This window comes from Tarenaya hassleriana, unplaced genomic scaffold (assembly GCF_000463585.1).
Source record: "Tarenaya hassleriana unplaced genomic scaffold, ASM46358v1 Cleome1, whole genome shotgun sequence".
In the NCBI taxonomy this organism is placed as follows: Eukaryota; Viridiplantae; Streptophyta; class Magnoliopsida; order Brassicales; family Cleomaceae; genus Tarenaya; species Tarenaya hassleriana.
The window spans coordinates 9,963,925-9,980,060 of NW_010960187.1; the positions used below are offsets into that span (position 1 = coordinate 9,963,925).

A 16,136-nucleotide genomic window follows, 5' to 3' on the forward strand; every position below is an offset into this window, starting at 1 on the left:
GAAGAGCAAGTTCTAAAACGCCGGCGGGTTTTTAGTTCTTTGTTATTCATTTAAAGGAGACAGTTATAGATAGAGAGAGAGGAGATTGCTCTTTGTTCTTTAACACAATGGTTTTGTTCGGGTCCGAATCTATTTTTGTAACTTTGTGGAGTGAGTGTCCATGTTTTGCTTTCTTTTTAGTTTGTTCAATTTTCTGTCCGTACAACACAGGGAAGTGTTGGCTTCAGGTTCCAGACATTATTCTTGTGAACTGTTCGGTCTAAGTCCCGGTTAATGTTATTAACTTTCAGGGTTTACGGTTTTAGGGATGCTTCGGTACAATCTAGTTTAAACCGGTTTACAATTTTTGTTTTTCGAAGACAGGTAGTTATGTGAATTTATCTATTTTATAGATATACAGTTTATGTAAACTAGTATTTAAAAAAATAAAATTCCATGTACATATTAAATTATGTTAGTTACGTCAACTTAATATATGAATATATATCTTATAAATATATAGAATTTAGAAATTAGTATATAAAAAGGAAAAAAACTCTGCGTAAGATTTTTTTTAAAAAAAAATAGAGAAATTTGGTAAAAAAACCATTTCAAATTTTAATTAAACAAATAATGTAAAGGTATCCTTATTTTTATCAAAATTTTAAACCATTGTTTTTAGCGACGATTCCAATGATAAAAAAAATTAAATTTATCCCTTATTTTGCCGTTTTTAGTAATTTGCTAGGTGAGATCTATGCCCATCTTCGATTATTATTATTTTATTGTGCAATTTTTGAACAAAAGAGAGAAGATATTATAATAATATATATTATAAGGATATTATGAAAACAGATAATTATTAATAATAGCATATATATATATATATATTTAAATGATACATTTTATTAAAAATAATTGTACTTAAAAACTTCTCATTTAATTTATAATAATTTATTTTACTCATTTTTCTTCTCATTTAATTTTATAAAACAAAAACGTATAAATAAATTGAAAACCAATAAAAATTAAAATTTAGATATTTTAATTTGATAGATTAGAAGCAATCCCACTTAATACAAACAACTTTTAAATAATACATATATTATAAAGGGATTATAAAAATAGATAATTATTAATTAATAATATATATATATATATATATATATATGAAAAACCTAATTTGATTAGTTCAACCGGTGAAATAGGGACGCAAAACATTTGTCACGCCCCGAATTTGAGTTTGAAGTTGGAAAGAAAAATATATAATCCAAAAAATACATGGTTTACTCCCGATTTCGAGATTAGTAAAGGCTTCGATTCAGAATACCTGGTTACCAAAAAAACATATATATGAAAAATCATGTCGTTTTATTAATATTTCTCTCATTTGATTTTATAATAATTTTTTATAACCAATTAATATTTAAAAATTGAGATACATGATGTGATTAGGTAAGTTTATCACAATTTTTCAAACCCAATTATTTATATATAAGATTTTACCTGAAACAATGTTAATGATTGTGAAAGGCGGCATCTGGACATACTTTTGCCTTTTGGACCGAAGATAGATACCATACGGTCGTGGTACAATCAAACATCACATAAATAAAATAGAGTTTATTTGGAAATAAAGATAATTGATTTTGATAGACGTTCGCATTAATTAATGTGGTCACAGTGGCCGATGACAGATCAAAACATGGCCACGTCCACTTGCATGATGAGTGAGTGAGTCCATGCCCAAAGAGCTCATATATTACAATCGCAATTAATTCTTTAGACACATTCACCTTATATATATATATATATATGTATATATGTATATGTATATCTTATCTTTGTTATTAATCAATCCGACAACTGGTTGTAAATTTATTTTAAAATGAAAAATTCCATAAAAATATATAATTTTATTAAAAAATATTAAATAAATACATAAATTATTTTCACATAACACACAAGTCATTTAAAATTTTCATAAAATACCATAAATTTTAAAATATTACCATGATTTTATTAAAAAATAACTAAAATATTTATATTTTGAAAATAATATCGATTAACATGAAATTAATGGATATTTAAAATTCGAATATTTGTAGTATATATAAAAAAACTGAGATAGAATAGTTTAATCGAAAAACTCGAATATATAAAGTCTGAGGTGAGTTATCCTTATCAACCGTATCTAAATCTATTATATGATATGTGAATTTGAACATTACATTTAATTAAATCACATAATCCGCCAACTTAATAAATTAGTATATAACACATGCAATTTGACACGTGTTGGTCTAAATAATCCTAGATCGGGTTCTTTTGAATTTTAAATTTTTTTTATAAAAAATTCGGATTGGGTTTTTTTAAAACAATTTGCAAGAACAGGCAAACTTTGCAATGTTCTTACGGATCCCCAAAGCATCAGAATCAGTTCTGGTAAATATTGAATTTTCAATTCTTATATATATATATCACATGATTGGTTTGACTTGGAAAGAATGTGTTTGAGTTTTGCACGTTTTTCCTGTCAATTCTTTTTCATTACAAAATATTGATAGACTTTAAATACGCTTTGGTTTGCATCTTAAAGCTCATTAACAATTATTTGATTAAATTGATTAATTAAAACCCTTAAACGTATAAGCAATGTTAAATTATGTCATTGACTTGTTCAAGTCACGTTGCCAATCTGCAAGTTTGCCGCTGCATTGCACCTTTTAAAAGTCAAATTATAAATGTAGTGGCCCATTATACATTAAAATGTATTATACAATATGCATATTTGTTGAAGTAAGAGAAGTGCATATTCAGCATCTAGAAGATCAAACAAGAAAATGAAAATGTGGAGCTAAGCATGGAAAGCACATAAGAAAAGAAAATGGAAAACGGAAAGAAGACAGCTACATTCAAGAAGAAAAGGAAGAAAGTCTATGAAGAGGATATTCGATGAATCAAAGAAGAAAGGCGTATATATGCAAGGAACGAGGCATTAGGATGGTTGTCGAGATTGTCAAGAAAAAGGGTTTTTGAGAGAGACATTGTGAGAGATCTTTTGGTAAGGGAAACACCGGTGAGTGAGAACTGAGAGAAGGTGAGATCGACTTGAGGGAGAGCCTTGAAATTACAGGCGAACCGCTCCGTGCCTAGACGAGTTCTAGGGTGACACGTGGTGTGCGCTGTGCACAGTGTGTCTTTGGGCTGATAGAATTTCTTGTGATACTAAAGTTTCATTCAGAGGGAGTGAAATTGGTGAGGGTTGAGTACTACTTGGAAAGTACTGAAGTGTATTTGACTCGTATCAAAGAAATAGAATCAGTTTTGGTATTTCTGGTTTATTGTATCGTGTGTGGAGTATTTTCATTTGGTATCAGAGCAGGTCACCGATCGTAGGAAAGTGTTCCTCTCATATCGGTGTACGATTCAGATACACACGATGGAAGGATTCAAAGATCTACAATCGCTTGGAAAGACAGCTATGCTTGACTCAACCAACTATGGACATTGGAAAGTTAAAATCAGCTCTTACATCCGAGGATTAGATGAAGACACATGGAGTGCGGTTACTGATGGATGGACTCGACCAACTGATGTTATTGATGGAGTCATAAAAGCAAAACCAAAGAGTCAATGGACTCCTCAAGAGAAGAAAGATTCTGCTATGAATCAGAAGGCACTATCAATAATATTCAGCAGTGTGTGTCATGAGGAATTTGAGCAGATTCAAGGATGTGAAACTGCCAAAGAAGCCTGGGACACCTTGGAACTCATTCATGAAGGAACCTCTAAGGTAAAAAGAAACAGACTGGACATGATTGATCTGCAATTTGAACGTCTAAGGATGGGGGATGATGAAGGTGTCAAGGAGTTCTGTGGCAAATTAAGCGCACTGTCTAATGAGGCAAGTGTGCTTGGTAGGAGGATTAATGATGACAAGCTAGTGAAGAAACTGCTGAACTGTCTACCAACCAAGTTTCACTCACAGATCTTGGTGTTTGAAGGTGTTAACAATTTGGATACAGTCACCTTCAAAGAGGCTGTGGGGACTTTTGCTGCTCATGAACTGAGACTCCAGCTGATGAATGGAGGATCGTCTGTGCATTCAAGGAAAGGAGTTGCTCTGCATGTTCCGGAGACTAAGGTGGTAGATCAGGAAGTCAGAAAAAACATGAGGAACAAGAAGCTGTCTGAAGAGGAATTACATGAGGAAATGTCCCTTGTTGTCAGGAAGTTTAATAAATTCTTCAAAGGGAAAAAGAAATTCGGCCAATCAAATGATAGAGATGCTGGGAAATGTCTGGAGTGTAAGGGCCCAGGACACTGGAAGGCGGAATGTCCAAGTATCACCAAAAGGGAGAGTGTACTGAAGAATCTCAAAGATACACAATGCTTCGAATGTAAAGGTTTCGGCCATACAAAGGTGGAGTGTCTCAAGAGTAAGGGAAAATCTCTGATTACTCATGAAGAGGAGACTACAGACTCAGAAAGTGATGGCGAAGGAGAGGATCTGTCAAACTTTGTGGCTTTTCTTGGAGTTATTGAAGAGGAAGGTCAAGAAGTGGATAGTGACGGAGAGGAGGTCACTGAAGAAGAACTCTTTAAAGAAATGACTAAGCTGGTGCATATGAATAAACAACTTATCAGTGAAAAACAGCAACTGGAGAAAGAACTCAGGCAAGCTCAGATGCAACTGACGAGGACACAACAAGAGCTGACTCAGAAAGAGGAGGAGGCATCTAGTATGAAGTGTCAATTGGAAGAGACCAAGAAGAATCTCCATCTTCTTGGTAGTGGTACTGGGAAGTTGGATCATCTGCTTGGTTTAGGCCGAAGTTCAGGTGATCACTCGGGACTTGGATATCAAGGGCATACAAAATCTAGTTCAAAATTTGTATCTGGAGGAAATCTGACTCAAGAAGTGCCCTTGCCAAAGTATAGAAGTTCACAACCACAACAACCTGTGAGGAAGCCAGCCTACAATCGAAGGGAAAGTAGAACCTGCTATCACTGTGGAAAATTGGGACACATTCGGAGGAATTGCTTCTATTTGAAACAAAACAGAAGAAACTCAAGGTTCATCTTGTCATCCTACAACCCTCCAGTTTGGAATCTCAAATGGATTCGAAAGTCTGATCTGATGTGTCATGTAGCTTATACTACTGAAAACTGTGACAACTCAGGTGTCTGGTACCTTGACAGTGGTTGTTCCAGACATATGACAGGGAATCAAGGTATATTGAGAGATTTTGTAGAAACTCAAAAAGGAGGAAGTGTTACTTTTGGAGATGGCAAGCAAGGTCGAATTCTAGGTAAATGAACTTTACACTGTGATGGATTACCTAGACTGACTGATGTTAAAGTCGTGCAGGGTCTGAAAGCTAATCTGATTAGTATCAGTCAGCTCTGTGACAGTGGGATGCGAGTTAAGTTCACCAAGAATGCCTGTTTTGTAACGGATGAGGCAAACAAGTGTGTGTTGACTGGGAGAAGAAATTCTAACAACTGCTATACTTGGGTTAACTCAGAAAGGATCTCTGGACAGAAGTGCCTTATAGCCAAGAAAGATGAGCTGAACCTGTGGCATCAACGACTGGGACATATTAATCTGCGAACCTTGGTCAAGCTATCTAAGTCAGGTGCTGTTCGGAATCTTCCAGAACTTTCTCACAGTGACAAGTTTGTCTGCAAAGCTTGTCAGCTCGGCAAACAAGTTCGCATTCGACACAAGAAAACAGAGGAGATACATACATCACACATCTTGGAACTTGTTCACACGGACCTGATGGGGCCAATGCAAACAGAAAGCTATGGTGGCAAGAGGTATGTTTTGGTTTGTGTTGATGATTATTCCAGATTTACTTGGGTTCGTTTCTTACGAGAAAAATCAGAAGCCTGTATAGCTATACAGCATCTAGTTCTTCAGCTGAAAAATGGAAAGGGTATGGTACAACGCATTCGAAGTGATCATGGTAGAGAATTCGACAATGATGCGTTTCAACGATTCTGTGACACTCATGGTATATCTCATGAATTCTCAGCACCTAAAACACCACAACAAAATGGTGTAGTAGAGAGGAAGAACAGAACACTGCAAGAGATGGCACGATCTATGTTGCTAGCTAGGGATGTGGCCACTTGGTTCTGGGCAGAGGCCATGAGCACGGCTTGCTATTTAATTAATCGGATTTATCTTCGACCTGGCATGACTAAAACTCCGTATGAGATTTGGAAAGGGAGAAGTCCACCTCTCAAGTATGTTCACATCTTCGGATGCATCTGCTATATCTTGAATGACAGAGAATACTTGGGTAAAATGGACGCAAGAAGTGATGAAGGACTATTTCTTGGGTATGCTCAAAACTCTGCGGCTTACAGAGTATTTAATCTGCGTACTAAGACAGTGATGGAGTCTGCCAACGTCATCTTTGATGAAGAAATGGTACAAGAATCTACAGAAGTTTTTCTTCCTCCACTTGGTGATTCTCAGAACTCAGAGCTATCTCGTGCTGAGTCAAAACCATCTGAGAAAATCGACACTGACGATTCATCCTCTGACATTGATCCTGTTGAAGACTTGAGCATCAATACGAACACGCCAATCTCAGTTCATCGGAATCACTCTGCTGGAGACATCATTGGTGATATTCATGCCTCTCGTCAAACAAGAGGTAAACCAAGGATTAACTACAAAGACTTAGTTAGGTTTACCTGTTTTAATTCTCAAATCGAGCCCAAGAAAGTGTGTGAAGCACTGGAAGATGAGTTTTGGGTTCGGGCCATGCAAGAGGAGCTAGAACAATTTGTCCGCAATGATGTATGGGTCTTAGTCCCACGTCCTCAGCATACAAATGTTATTGGGACCAAATGGGTGTTCAAGAACAAGTCCAATGAGCTTGGTGAGATAGTTCGCAACAAGGCTCGGCTGGTGGCTCAGGGATATACTCAGGTTGAAGGTGTTGATTTTGATGAGACTTTTGCACCCGTGGCTCGTCTCGAATCCATCCGCTTGCTCCTTGGTGTTGCCTGCAGTCTAAATTTCAAGCTTTACCAAATGGATGTTAAAAGTGCTTTCCTAAATGGGATCCTGCAAGAGGAAGTATATGTGGAACAACCCATTGGCTTTGAAGATCCTCATCATCCTGATCATGTTTTTCGCCTGAAGAAAGCATTGTATGGACTGAAACAAGCCCCCCGGGCATGGTATGAGAGGTTAACCTCGTTCTTGGTGGATCACGGGTACAAAAGAGGGGGAGTAGACAAGACTCTGTTTGTTCATCAGGAGGATGAAGTTCTGATGGTTGTTCAGGTGTATGTTGATGACATCGTTTTTGGGCCTGTCTCTTAGAAAAAGGTGGATGAGTTTGTGCAGATGATGAGTGATGAGTTTGAGATGAGCATGTTTGGAGAGTTGAACTTCTTTCTAGGACTACAAGTCAGACAAACAGCTGATGGCATGTTTATCTCCCAAAGTAAATATGCTAGATCATTGGTCAAAAGGTTTGAGTTAGATGGCAGCAAATCAGCAAAAACACCAATGTCAACTACAACGAAACTGACTCGTGATGAAGATGGAGAAGATGTTGACTCTAAGCTTTACAGAGGAATGATTGGAAGTCTACTTTGTTTAACTGCAAGTAGACCTGACTTGTGTTTAAGTGTAGGTATCTGTGCAAGATATCAGGCCAAACCAAAGAAATCTCATTTGCAGGCAGTTAAGCGCATTATCAAATATGTGAAAGGAACCGTGGAGTATGGATTACACTACACGAAGGATACAAGGTGTGATCTGGTAGGTTTTTGTGATGCAGACTGGGGAGGTCATGCTGATGATAGAAGAAGTACTTCTGGAGGATGTTTCTTTCTTGGAAACAACATGGTGGCATGGCACAACAAGAAGCAAAATTCTACATCATTGTCAACAGCAGAAGCAGAATACATAGCCTTGGGAAGTTGTTGCACTCAACTCATGTGGATGCGTCAAACGCTCTTCGATTACGGTATTAACTTACCCTACTTTACCGCTTATTGTGACAATACGAGTGCTATTAATATTGCAAAGAATCCTGTTCAACACTCACGAACTAAGCATATTGAGATTCGTCACCATTTTCTAAGAGAACAAGTTGAAAAGAAAAACTTGATCATTGAGTACATTTCAACTGAAAAACAATTGGCTGACATATTTACTAAACCTTTAGATATGAACAGGTTTGTTAGTTTACAAAAATCCCTTGGTGTGGGGGAACTTTGATCTGTTTCTCAAGTTTTTGAAAAGAAAAATGAGCAGGAAAGGGTAGAAGTCAGTGGAAGCAAATGTCAAAGGAATGAACACGACGGTCAGAAGTACTTCACTGATTCTCAGGTACATCTCGCAAATGCAGACTTATAAACTTGATTCTGGTGCTCCTCTGTCATGGTACACCAATAGACATAATTGTCGAAGGAATCATGATACGAGTAAACTTATGAGGTGCTCGGGTCTAAGTTGAGAGATAACATTCTATACGATGGTCTAAGGGCAAATAGAAATTAAAAAAAAAAAAAAAGAAGAATCCTCTGTCATGGAACATTGGGTAACTTCAGTTTCTAAATACTCCGCTGTGACTCACAAGAGTTTCACATGAGTATATCTCAAAAAGAGATAGTCTGGACCTTAATGGTGGGAATGATCTATCGATACAACGTCCTAGAAGTTCAGAATCTGTTTGATTTGCAAAATAATCTAAGTCTGAGTAAAGCTTGAGAAGCATCTGAGAATGTGTGAAGTGCAACTGAAAGTCGGATACATTTCTGCGATGTGAGTATCTTACTGATTGGTATCTCTAACCTAATCATTTTCTATTATTATTTGAATTTTCTCGGTTTGTTTCTGTTGTTACTATCAGACCTGAAATTATCTCGAAGGGTTAGTAATTTGAATATGCTAAATTGTGATTCAGCGGGAATGGAAATTTAATCAGGTTATTTTTTAAAATTTGAATTTCTCGCACTAAATACACGGGGTTCTAAATATGCCCTAATTTCTCGCTTGCTTAAAACACCCACGATCTTTTCTCTCTCTATTTTGGAAGTTCGGAATTCACGGGTTTGGTTGCAGAAAGAAACTTCCCTCACAGATGGCGAACAAGAAAATCGGGAAGGTTATCAGACAAGGGGAGCGTCGCTCAGCGAGATATGCCGCTCGACAGGCTAGTGAAACAGGTAATCCCACTCTTCCTGTAGTAGTCGAGGAACCAGTGACCATGGATGCAGGTCGAGAACAGGAAACTAGAAATACGGAGCATGCACTCCCAGATGAGGCAGAGAAATCAGACCCTGAAGTGATTCCGCTGCAGACAAAGAGGAGAAAAACAAAATCAAGCAAAGATAAGGATACACTGCCACAACTCCTGGAACAATCGATACCTGGTTCAAGTGAGCATGCTCGGTCTAATTCTGAGAAGGATCTGACAACTGAGCATGTTGAAGTGAGAACATCTCAGGAAGGACCGTTAGTTGAAGAAAAAGAACCCGATGGCGAAAATGTTCGGTCTGACAACTCTCTGGATTTCGATATTCAGACTCAGGGGGATAAACAAGCTGAAACTGGAGAAGTACAAGAACATTTGGATGATGACGTCATTGAACAGGATGGAGTGAGCGATGACCGAACCATTACTGAAGCCTTAGATGGAATGTCAAAGGAAGACGATGCGGATACAGTAATGGAGACTCAATCCCGAGCCCCAGAAGTCTCTGTTCAAGTAAGTTCCGACAACTCAGATAGTCCTTTGATTGTTATGCAACAAAAGGCTAGGTCAAGAGCAAACGTGAAACAGAATAAGACTTCGAAAGGAAAGAAGAAGGTTTCACAAGGTTCCAAAAGAGCAAAGATGCACAGAAAAACAAAGAAGGGGAACTCAGAAGGACCATCTGAATCAAGTATACCGAGTAATGAAACAGGGGTTAGGAGTGTCAAACCACTGTCTGAGAAATTCTTGTCTGCTGAGACCAAGAAGAGATTCGAAAAATTCAAGGGAGTGGAAGTACTTGCAGAAAGGAATGTGAATGTCATGGATTTTCGGAAGAATCACGTCTGGGATCTATTTGCAGAACGACAGCTCACAGGAACACTAACGTATGCATGCTCATTCAGTAAAGGGTTGGTAAGAGAATTCTATGCCAATCTAACACCTAGCACCGATATCCCTGGTGATTTCATGCATTACAAGGCGTTTGTGAGAGGAAGATTCATTGAATTCTCTCCCACCATCATCAACAAACTGTTGGGCACACCTGATGACTCAACTCAGGGATTGGAAGACCTTCCAGAGGGAACTACACTTGAGGATTTGGAAGTGGCTCTGACTGGAGAATATGTTGCTGATAGAAGTGGGAAGCTCCCTATTGCTGGTCTTAAGTTTGAAAGTAGAGTAATGCATCTGATTGGAAAGACGAACTGGTTACCTACTCGAAGAACTGATGTTCTACAGGACGAATTAGCCCTACTGATATTCAAGTTGCTGAGGAAAGAAGATGTGAATCTGGGAAGGATTATCTATAGTCACATCCTCTCAAGGGCTGCTGACATGAGAGTGCGCTATTTGCTACCCCATCCGTGCCTAATTCAGAACATCATTGTGCGACAAAGTCCAGAAATTCTAGCAGATTCTGAGATTACTGAGGTGATTCAGCGGCCATTGGTCATTGAGTCTAGAGTTCTACAAGCAAAGATGAGTCGGGCACAACTATGCAGCAAGACCTTCACTCTTCTTCTGAAACATGACAAGCAACTTATTCAAGTTGAGAAGCTGCAAAGGCAGGTTACCAAAGTTGTGGCTCAGATTCGTGCGCGTCAACATGCTCTTTGGACAGAGTTTCAGAGTAATGCATAATCCGCATTCTTCTTCGAGGTATGATCGTTGGTTATGATTACACTAATGTTTTTGATTGTCTGCTTATCCACACAGGGGGAGAAAGTGAAGGAGTTCCCTCATCGAGTACTCCAGACAAAGGAAAAGAGAATATAGTTGAGGACTTGATGAGTGACTCTGGTAATGAAGAGGATGCTGATACAACAGAAGATCTATCTGAGTGAATACTACTTCAGTTCTCATGAAGTGGATTTGAGCTGGATTTGAGCTAACCATGTGTGCTTCTTGTTTCTGATGTCTTTGTGTCTGACATCTTTCGAATGTTGCTTTCATGTTTTTTCGAATTCTGTTGCTCTTATGTCTATCCATTGTGTACTGAACTGGTTGGTTAGATATATCTTCTGTTTGTCATGGATTACACTACATATCTGTGTGAGTTTGAGTGTGTCTAAGCAGAAAGTCAAAAAGGGGGAGAATGTTGAAGCAAGGGAAGTGCATATTCAGCATCTAGAAGATCAAACAAGAAAATGGAAATGTGGAGCTAAGCATGGAAAGCACATAAGGAAAGAAAATGGAAAACGGAAAGAAGGCAGCTACATTCAAGAAGAAAAGGAAGAAAGTCTATGAAGAGGATATTCGATGAATCAAAGAAGAAAGGCGTATATATGCAAGGAACGAGGCATTAGGATGGTTGTCGAGATTGTCAAGAAAAAGGGTTTTTGAGAGAGACATTGTGAGAGATCTTTTGGTAAGGGAAACACCGGTGAGTGAGAACTGAGAGAAGGTGAGATCGACTTGAGGGGGAGCCTTGAAATTACAGGCGAACCGCTCCGTGCCTAGACGAGTTCTAGGGTGACACGTGGTGTGCGCTGTGCACAGTCTGTCTTTGGGCTGGTAGAATTTCTTGTGATACTAAAGTTTCATTCAGAGGAGTGAAATTGGTGAGGGTTGAGTACTACTTGGAAAGTACTGAAGTGTATTTGACTCGTATCAAAGAAATAGAATCAGTTTTGGTATTTCTGGTTTATTGTATCGTGTGTGGAGTATTTTCAATATTTATATATACACAATACAACCATAGCTAATTAATATATATGTGTACATATATACATATACACCCTTAGATGTGTTTGTTTGAGTGTATAGAGCGCCAAAGATTGCTTTTGTATTTATTGTATATCCATTGTTATATATATTGGGTAACATTCCGGCGAACCAATCATGAAGGAGGCGGAGTATCTCCGGTGGCTCACGGAGGAGACGACGTCGTACAATGACATCATCGGAATATTTTTTCCGGCGACGATGTGGAAGCAGATGCCGCATTTCGTCCAAACATTGCTGCGAAACTATATTACCTCCGTCGTTGTCTACTTCCTCCTCTGCTTTCTCTGGTGTTTCTACTTCTACTACTTCAAGTCCAACGTCTATACACCCAAAGGTAGATATACATACAGTATTACATATAGGGTTCCGTGTGTACGTACGTACGTACGTATATATGTATGTATCATGTATGTACGTATATATATGTATGTATGTATGTGTGTATATATGTATGTATGTATGTGTGTGTACACCCAAAGGTAGATATACATACAGTATTACATATAGGTTTCCGTGTGTACGTACGTACGTACGTACGTATGTATGTATGTATGTATGTGTATGTGTATGTATGTATGTATGTATGTATGTATGTATGTATGTATGTATGTATGTGTGTGTGTGTGTGTGTTTTGACCTATACATATGAGACGCAAGAACAGCTTGTGTTCAAACCGAACTATTTTAAAAACATGTCCTATTTTTCAAAGATTCATTTTCAATCACATGAGTGTTCTTGAGTAAATTGCCTTTATTAACTAATATATTTATCATCTTATTATTAAAAGAATCTCAATCGATAGTGGACCCATAAAAATTTATAAATATGGCAATCGTAACATATGTATAATTTTGTAGAGATTAACTTAATTTTATTATGGAGGTATTTATCAATTTTATTTGAATTTTTAAAAATTTTAAAATTAACTTTTTTTTTTAATTAAATAGATGGGGCATATACCACATCATATATAAACTAGATCCATCCCTGATCTCTTTGATTGTAGATCGCTTGTGCGGTCGAGTTATTGACTTTTGGTTTCATTTGTTTTCAATTATATACAGAGAGAGAAAAAAGACGGAGGATAATTAGAATTTTTATTATTCAATATAACACATTACAATATTTATAAATACAAAATAAAATAAAAAAATAATTTATTTTATAAATATAAATATATAAAATATAGAAATAAAACCAAATCTTCTCGAATATTTTTTTTTATATCTCTTAATATATTTTAGTTTTATTACCAAAACGTACGATTTGTTAATTATGACAACTGTCATTCTCACCCTCAGGGCCGTCTATAAGGAGGTGCAATTGGAGCTTCTGTACAGGGTCTCCAATTCTATGGGGCCTCATTTTTTCTTAAAAAAATATATATTTTTAAAGTTTACTAAAATTTTTAATAAAATAGGAGAAACTATTATAAATTTAAAATTTTAAAAGATTAAATTTTGTTAAATTGTAATGATCTTTTAATTTATAATTAATTAAAATTAATTATAATTTTTAATCACTATATATTTTAAAAAATAAACAAAATTAGTATAAAAATCAAAAGTTTCATAACAAGAAAATTGATTTTAATTTGTATTACTCTTTAAAAATAATAAGTAATAATTATTTTAAATTTTATTGTAATAAATAATATATATTTTTCTAATTTTTGTTTAATTTTTGTTTAATTTTTATATAATATAAAATTGTATATATTATATAATATATTTATTTTTTAAAAATATTAATTAAATTTAAAAAAATTATAAAAAATAATAAATATATAATTGAATAGGGCCTCTCAAATCTATGAGACGGCTCTGCTCATCTTATGAGGTTAAACGTAACATGATTTCTACGAAATAAAAGATTTATTTTACCTAAGAGTACTTTAGGAATTTTGCGTCATTCATTAATGTGTGTGAAAAATAAAAAAATCCACAATGAGATTTGTATGAAAGCAAACGGAATATAATTAATGCTATGCATTTTCTTTAGAAAAATTATGCCACATGCATATTTCATGGTTAGGTTTCTCTAAGCCCTCAAAACAGTTTTTGAAAACCCTATTATTAGGAAATCCTATTCATTTAATCAAGGATTAACATATTCTGTGATGGTATAAATTTGAACATGTTGAACTTTCGGATTTAAATTAAATTGTAATTTTTTTTTCTAAAATTATATTTGTTCGGTTTTTTACATTAGATTTTAGTTCGGTTCTTATTTACCTTGAATTCGTTTTTTATTAAAAAAAAATGTTTATTTTTTAAAATAATTATTCTTTTTTATTATTTTTACGTGGTTTCGTTTTGATTCGAATTCATTTAATTTGATTTCAGAAAAATATATCTAATAGGTTTAGTTCCATCTCGATTTAAATATAGTTACGCATTATTTGGTTCGTTTCGATTTTGTATGCCCCGAACCGAAATATCAAAGAGAAAACTGAAACCTTATCTTCTTTCATAACAAATGTAAATGGCTGGATTTGGAACCAACATATTTCTTATGATATTTACAATATACATGTTATTGTGCTTTAAAAAAATATATAGTTCAACCAATTACGATGCGTAATTGAAATATATTGTTGCATGCATGCAGATTCTAGGATCCCTTGGAGAAAATCCGTAATAATGTCGCAAATAAGCGTATCGATGAAGGCTATGCCATGGATCTCTACAGTCGCGGCAATCTCAGAACGTATGATAGAGGGTGGGTGGACTAAGTGTTACATTTCAATAAGCGAAGTCGGTCCATTGGCTTACATAATGCACGTATTGATCCATGCGATGTTCGTCGAGTTCTGGTTGTATTGGACGCACCGAGCCATGCACGATATCAAGCCTCTGTACAAACGCTTCCACTCGGTCCACCACAAGTTCAACAAGGAGGACTCTCTCTCTCCTTTTGCCGGTACTTTCTCTCTCTATCTTTTTTTTTTGGGAATCTAAAATGTTTTTTTTTTGCGTAATAAATATTATAAGTATGTAACGAAAATTGAATAACAATTTAGTTTAGGGTATAAGGAAATCACATTTCACATTCACCGCCACGAAACAAATATAGAAATTTACACATATATTAAAAGAAAGGTAAAATCTTGATGGAAAACTAATTCCTAAAATTTTTGTTTAATAAATTTATTTTCAAATTCATAAAATGTAGCATTATAATTTTCAAACTTGGAAAATGTGTTATTACGATTTTCGAATTGATTTTTGGATCAACATCATCGATGTTTCTTTTGGCACCAACTAACAAGTTTAGTAATTATAATGACATATTTTTTATAAGTTTGATAATAAATTTTATAAAACGAAAAATTTAAGAATTATTTTTTCTCTATTTTACAACTTTAACAATTTTTATGGGTTTTATCCTAAAAATAATTAGTTTTTTTAATTTATCGAGAATACCAAACAATCTATACACATGAAAATCTCAAAAGAAAACAACTTTTTTAGAGAAATCAACTTGAAAACACGTATTCTCTTAATTATATACACTTTTTAAGAAGATAATATCTATTGTGGATCACTTGCTATTGGAAAGGACGAAACATTTTAAAAACATGCGTATAACTTGATTCAACTTTACATCCTACCCCATCAATGTCATATTATATATATATATATATATATATTAAGTGATAATGGCGTTATCATACCAGGATTCGACCGTATATCTTCCATACACTTTATATCTCGACTACTGTATACATTAATGCTTAGTAATAATAATATCGAATTCGAATGTTTATATAATGCAGGACCAGCAAGTCATCCTGTGGAGGCAGTATTAGACGTAGTGCCGTTCATGGTACTACTCTTCCTCGTCCCAATGCATTTCACGACCGAACTGATCCTTATGTCACTCAACGGTATTTGGACATTGTACACTCACAGTTGCGTTGATGCCGAGATTTGGCCGATCATGTCCGCAGATTATCATACATTGCATCACGTGACACATCGCTATAACTACGGGAATTACACCGTGCTTATGGATTGGATGTTCGGAACCCTTCGTCCCCCCTCAATCCATGGAGATGAGGACAAGGCTAAATGATTTTCGCAACTAATGTAACATATGATATACCCTTTATTGCCGTTATTATACGATGATGAAAGAACAAAAGAACGTTTACATTGTTGAGATTAGTATTAGTTTATATGGTTGGT

At 35.6% G+C, this 16,136-nt stretch overlaps 3 protein-coding genes across 4 annotated transcripts in view; all 3 read left to right on the top strand.

The window, feature by feature from the left end:
• Positions 1 to 304, top strand: part of LOC104822082 (eukaryotic translation initiation factor 3 subunit J) — a 2,713-nt gene extending 2,409 nt beyond the window's left edge. For both annotated transcript variants that reach the window (XM_010553185.1, XM_010553193.1), the window contains exon 8: positions 1 to 304. The gene's annotated coding sequence lies outside the window, so the exon portion shown is untranslated.
• An 8,797-nt stretch (positions 305 to 9,101) lies between these two features.
• LOC104825574 lies at positions 9,102 to 11,062 on the top strand. Its single transcript, XM_019201702.1, has 2 exons — positions 9,102 to 10,848; positions 10,935 to 11,062. The coding sequence occupies exons 1-2, from the start codon at positions 9,102 to 9,104 to the stop codon at positions 11,060 to 11,062; spliced, it is 1,875 nt and encodes a 624-aa protein (XP_019057247.1).
• Positions 11,063 to 12,025: 963 nt separating this feature from the next.
• On the top strand, positions 12,026 to 16,106 carry LOC104822096 (delta(7)-sterol-C5(6)-desaturase 1-like). The gene is made up of 3 exons (XM_010553205.2): positions 12,026 to 12,279; positions 14,557 to 14,868; positions 15,725 to 16,106. Exons 1-3 carry the CDS (start codon positions 12,060 to 12,062, stop codon positions 16,021 to 16,023), a joined length of 831 nt encoding a protein of 276 aa, XP_010551507.1. The 5' UTR covers positions 12,026 to 12,059; the 3' UTR covers positions 16,024 to 16,106.
• The last annotated feature ends 30 nt before the right edge of the window (positions 16,107 to 16,136 follow it).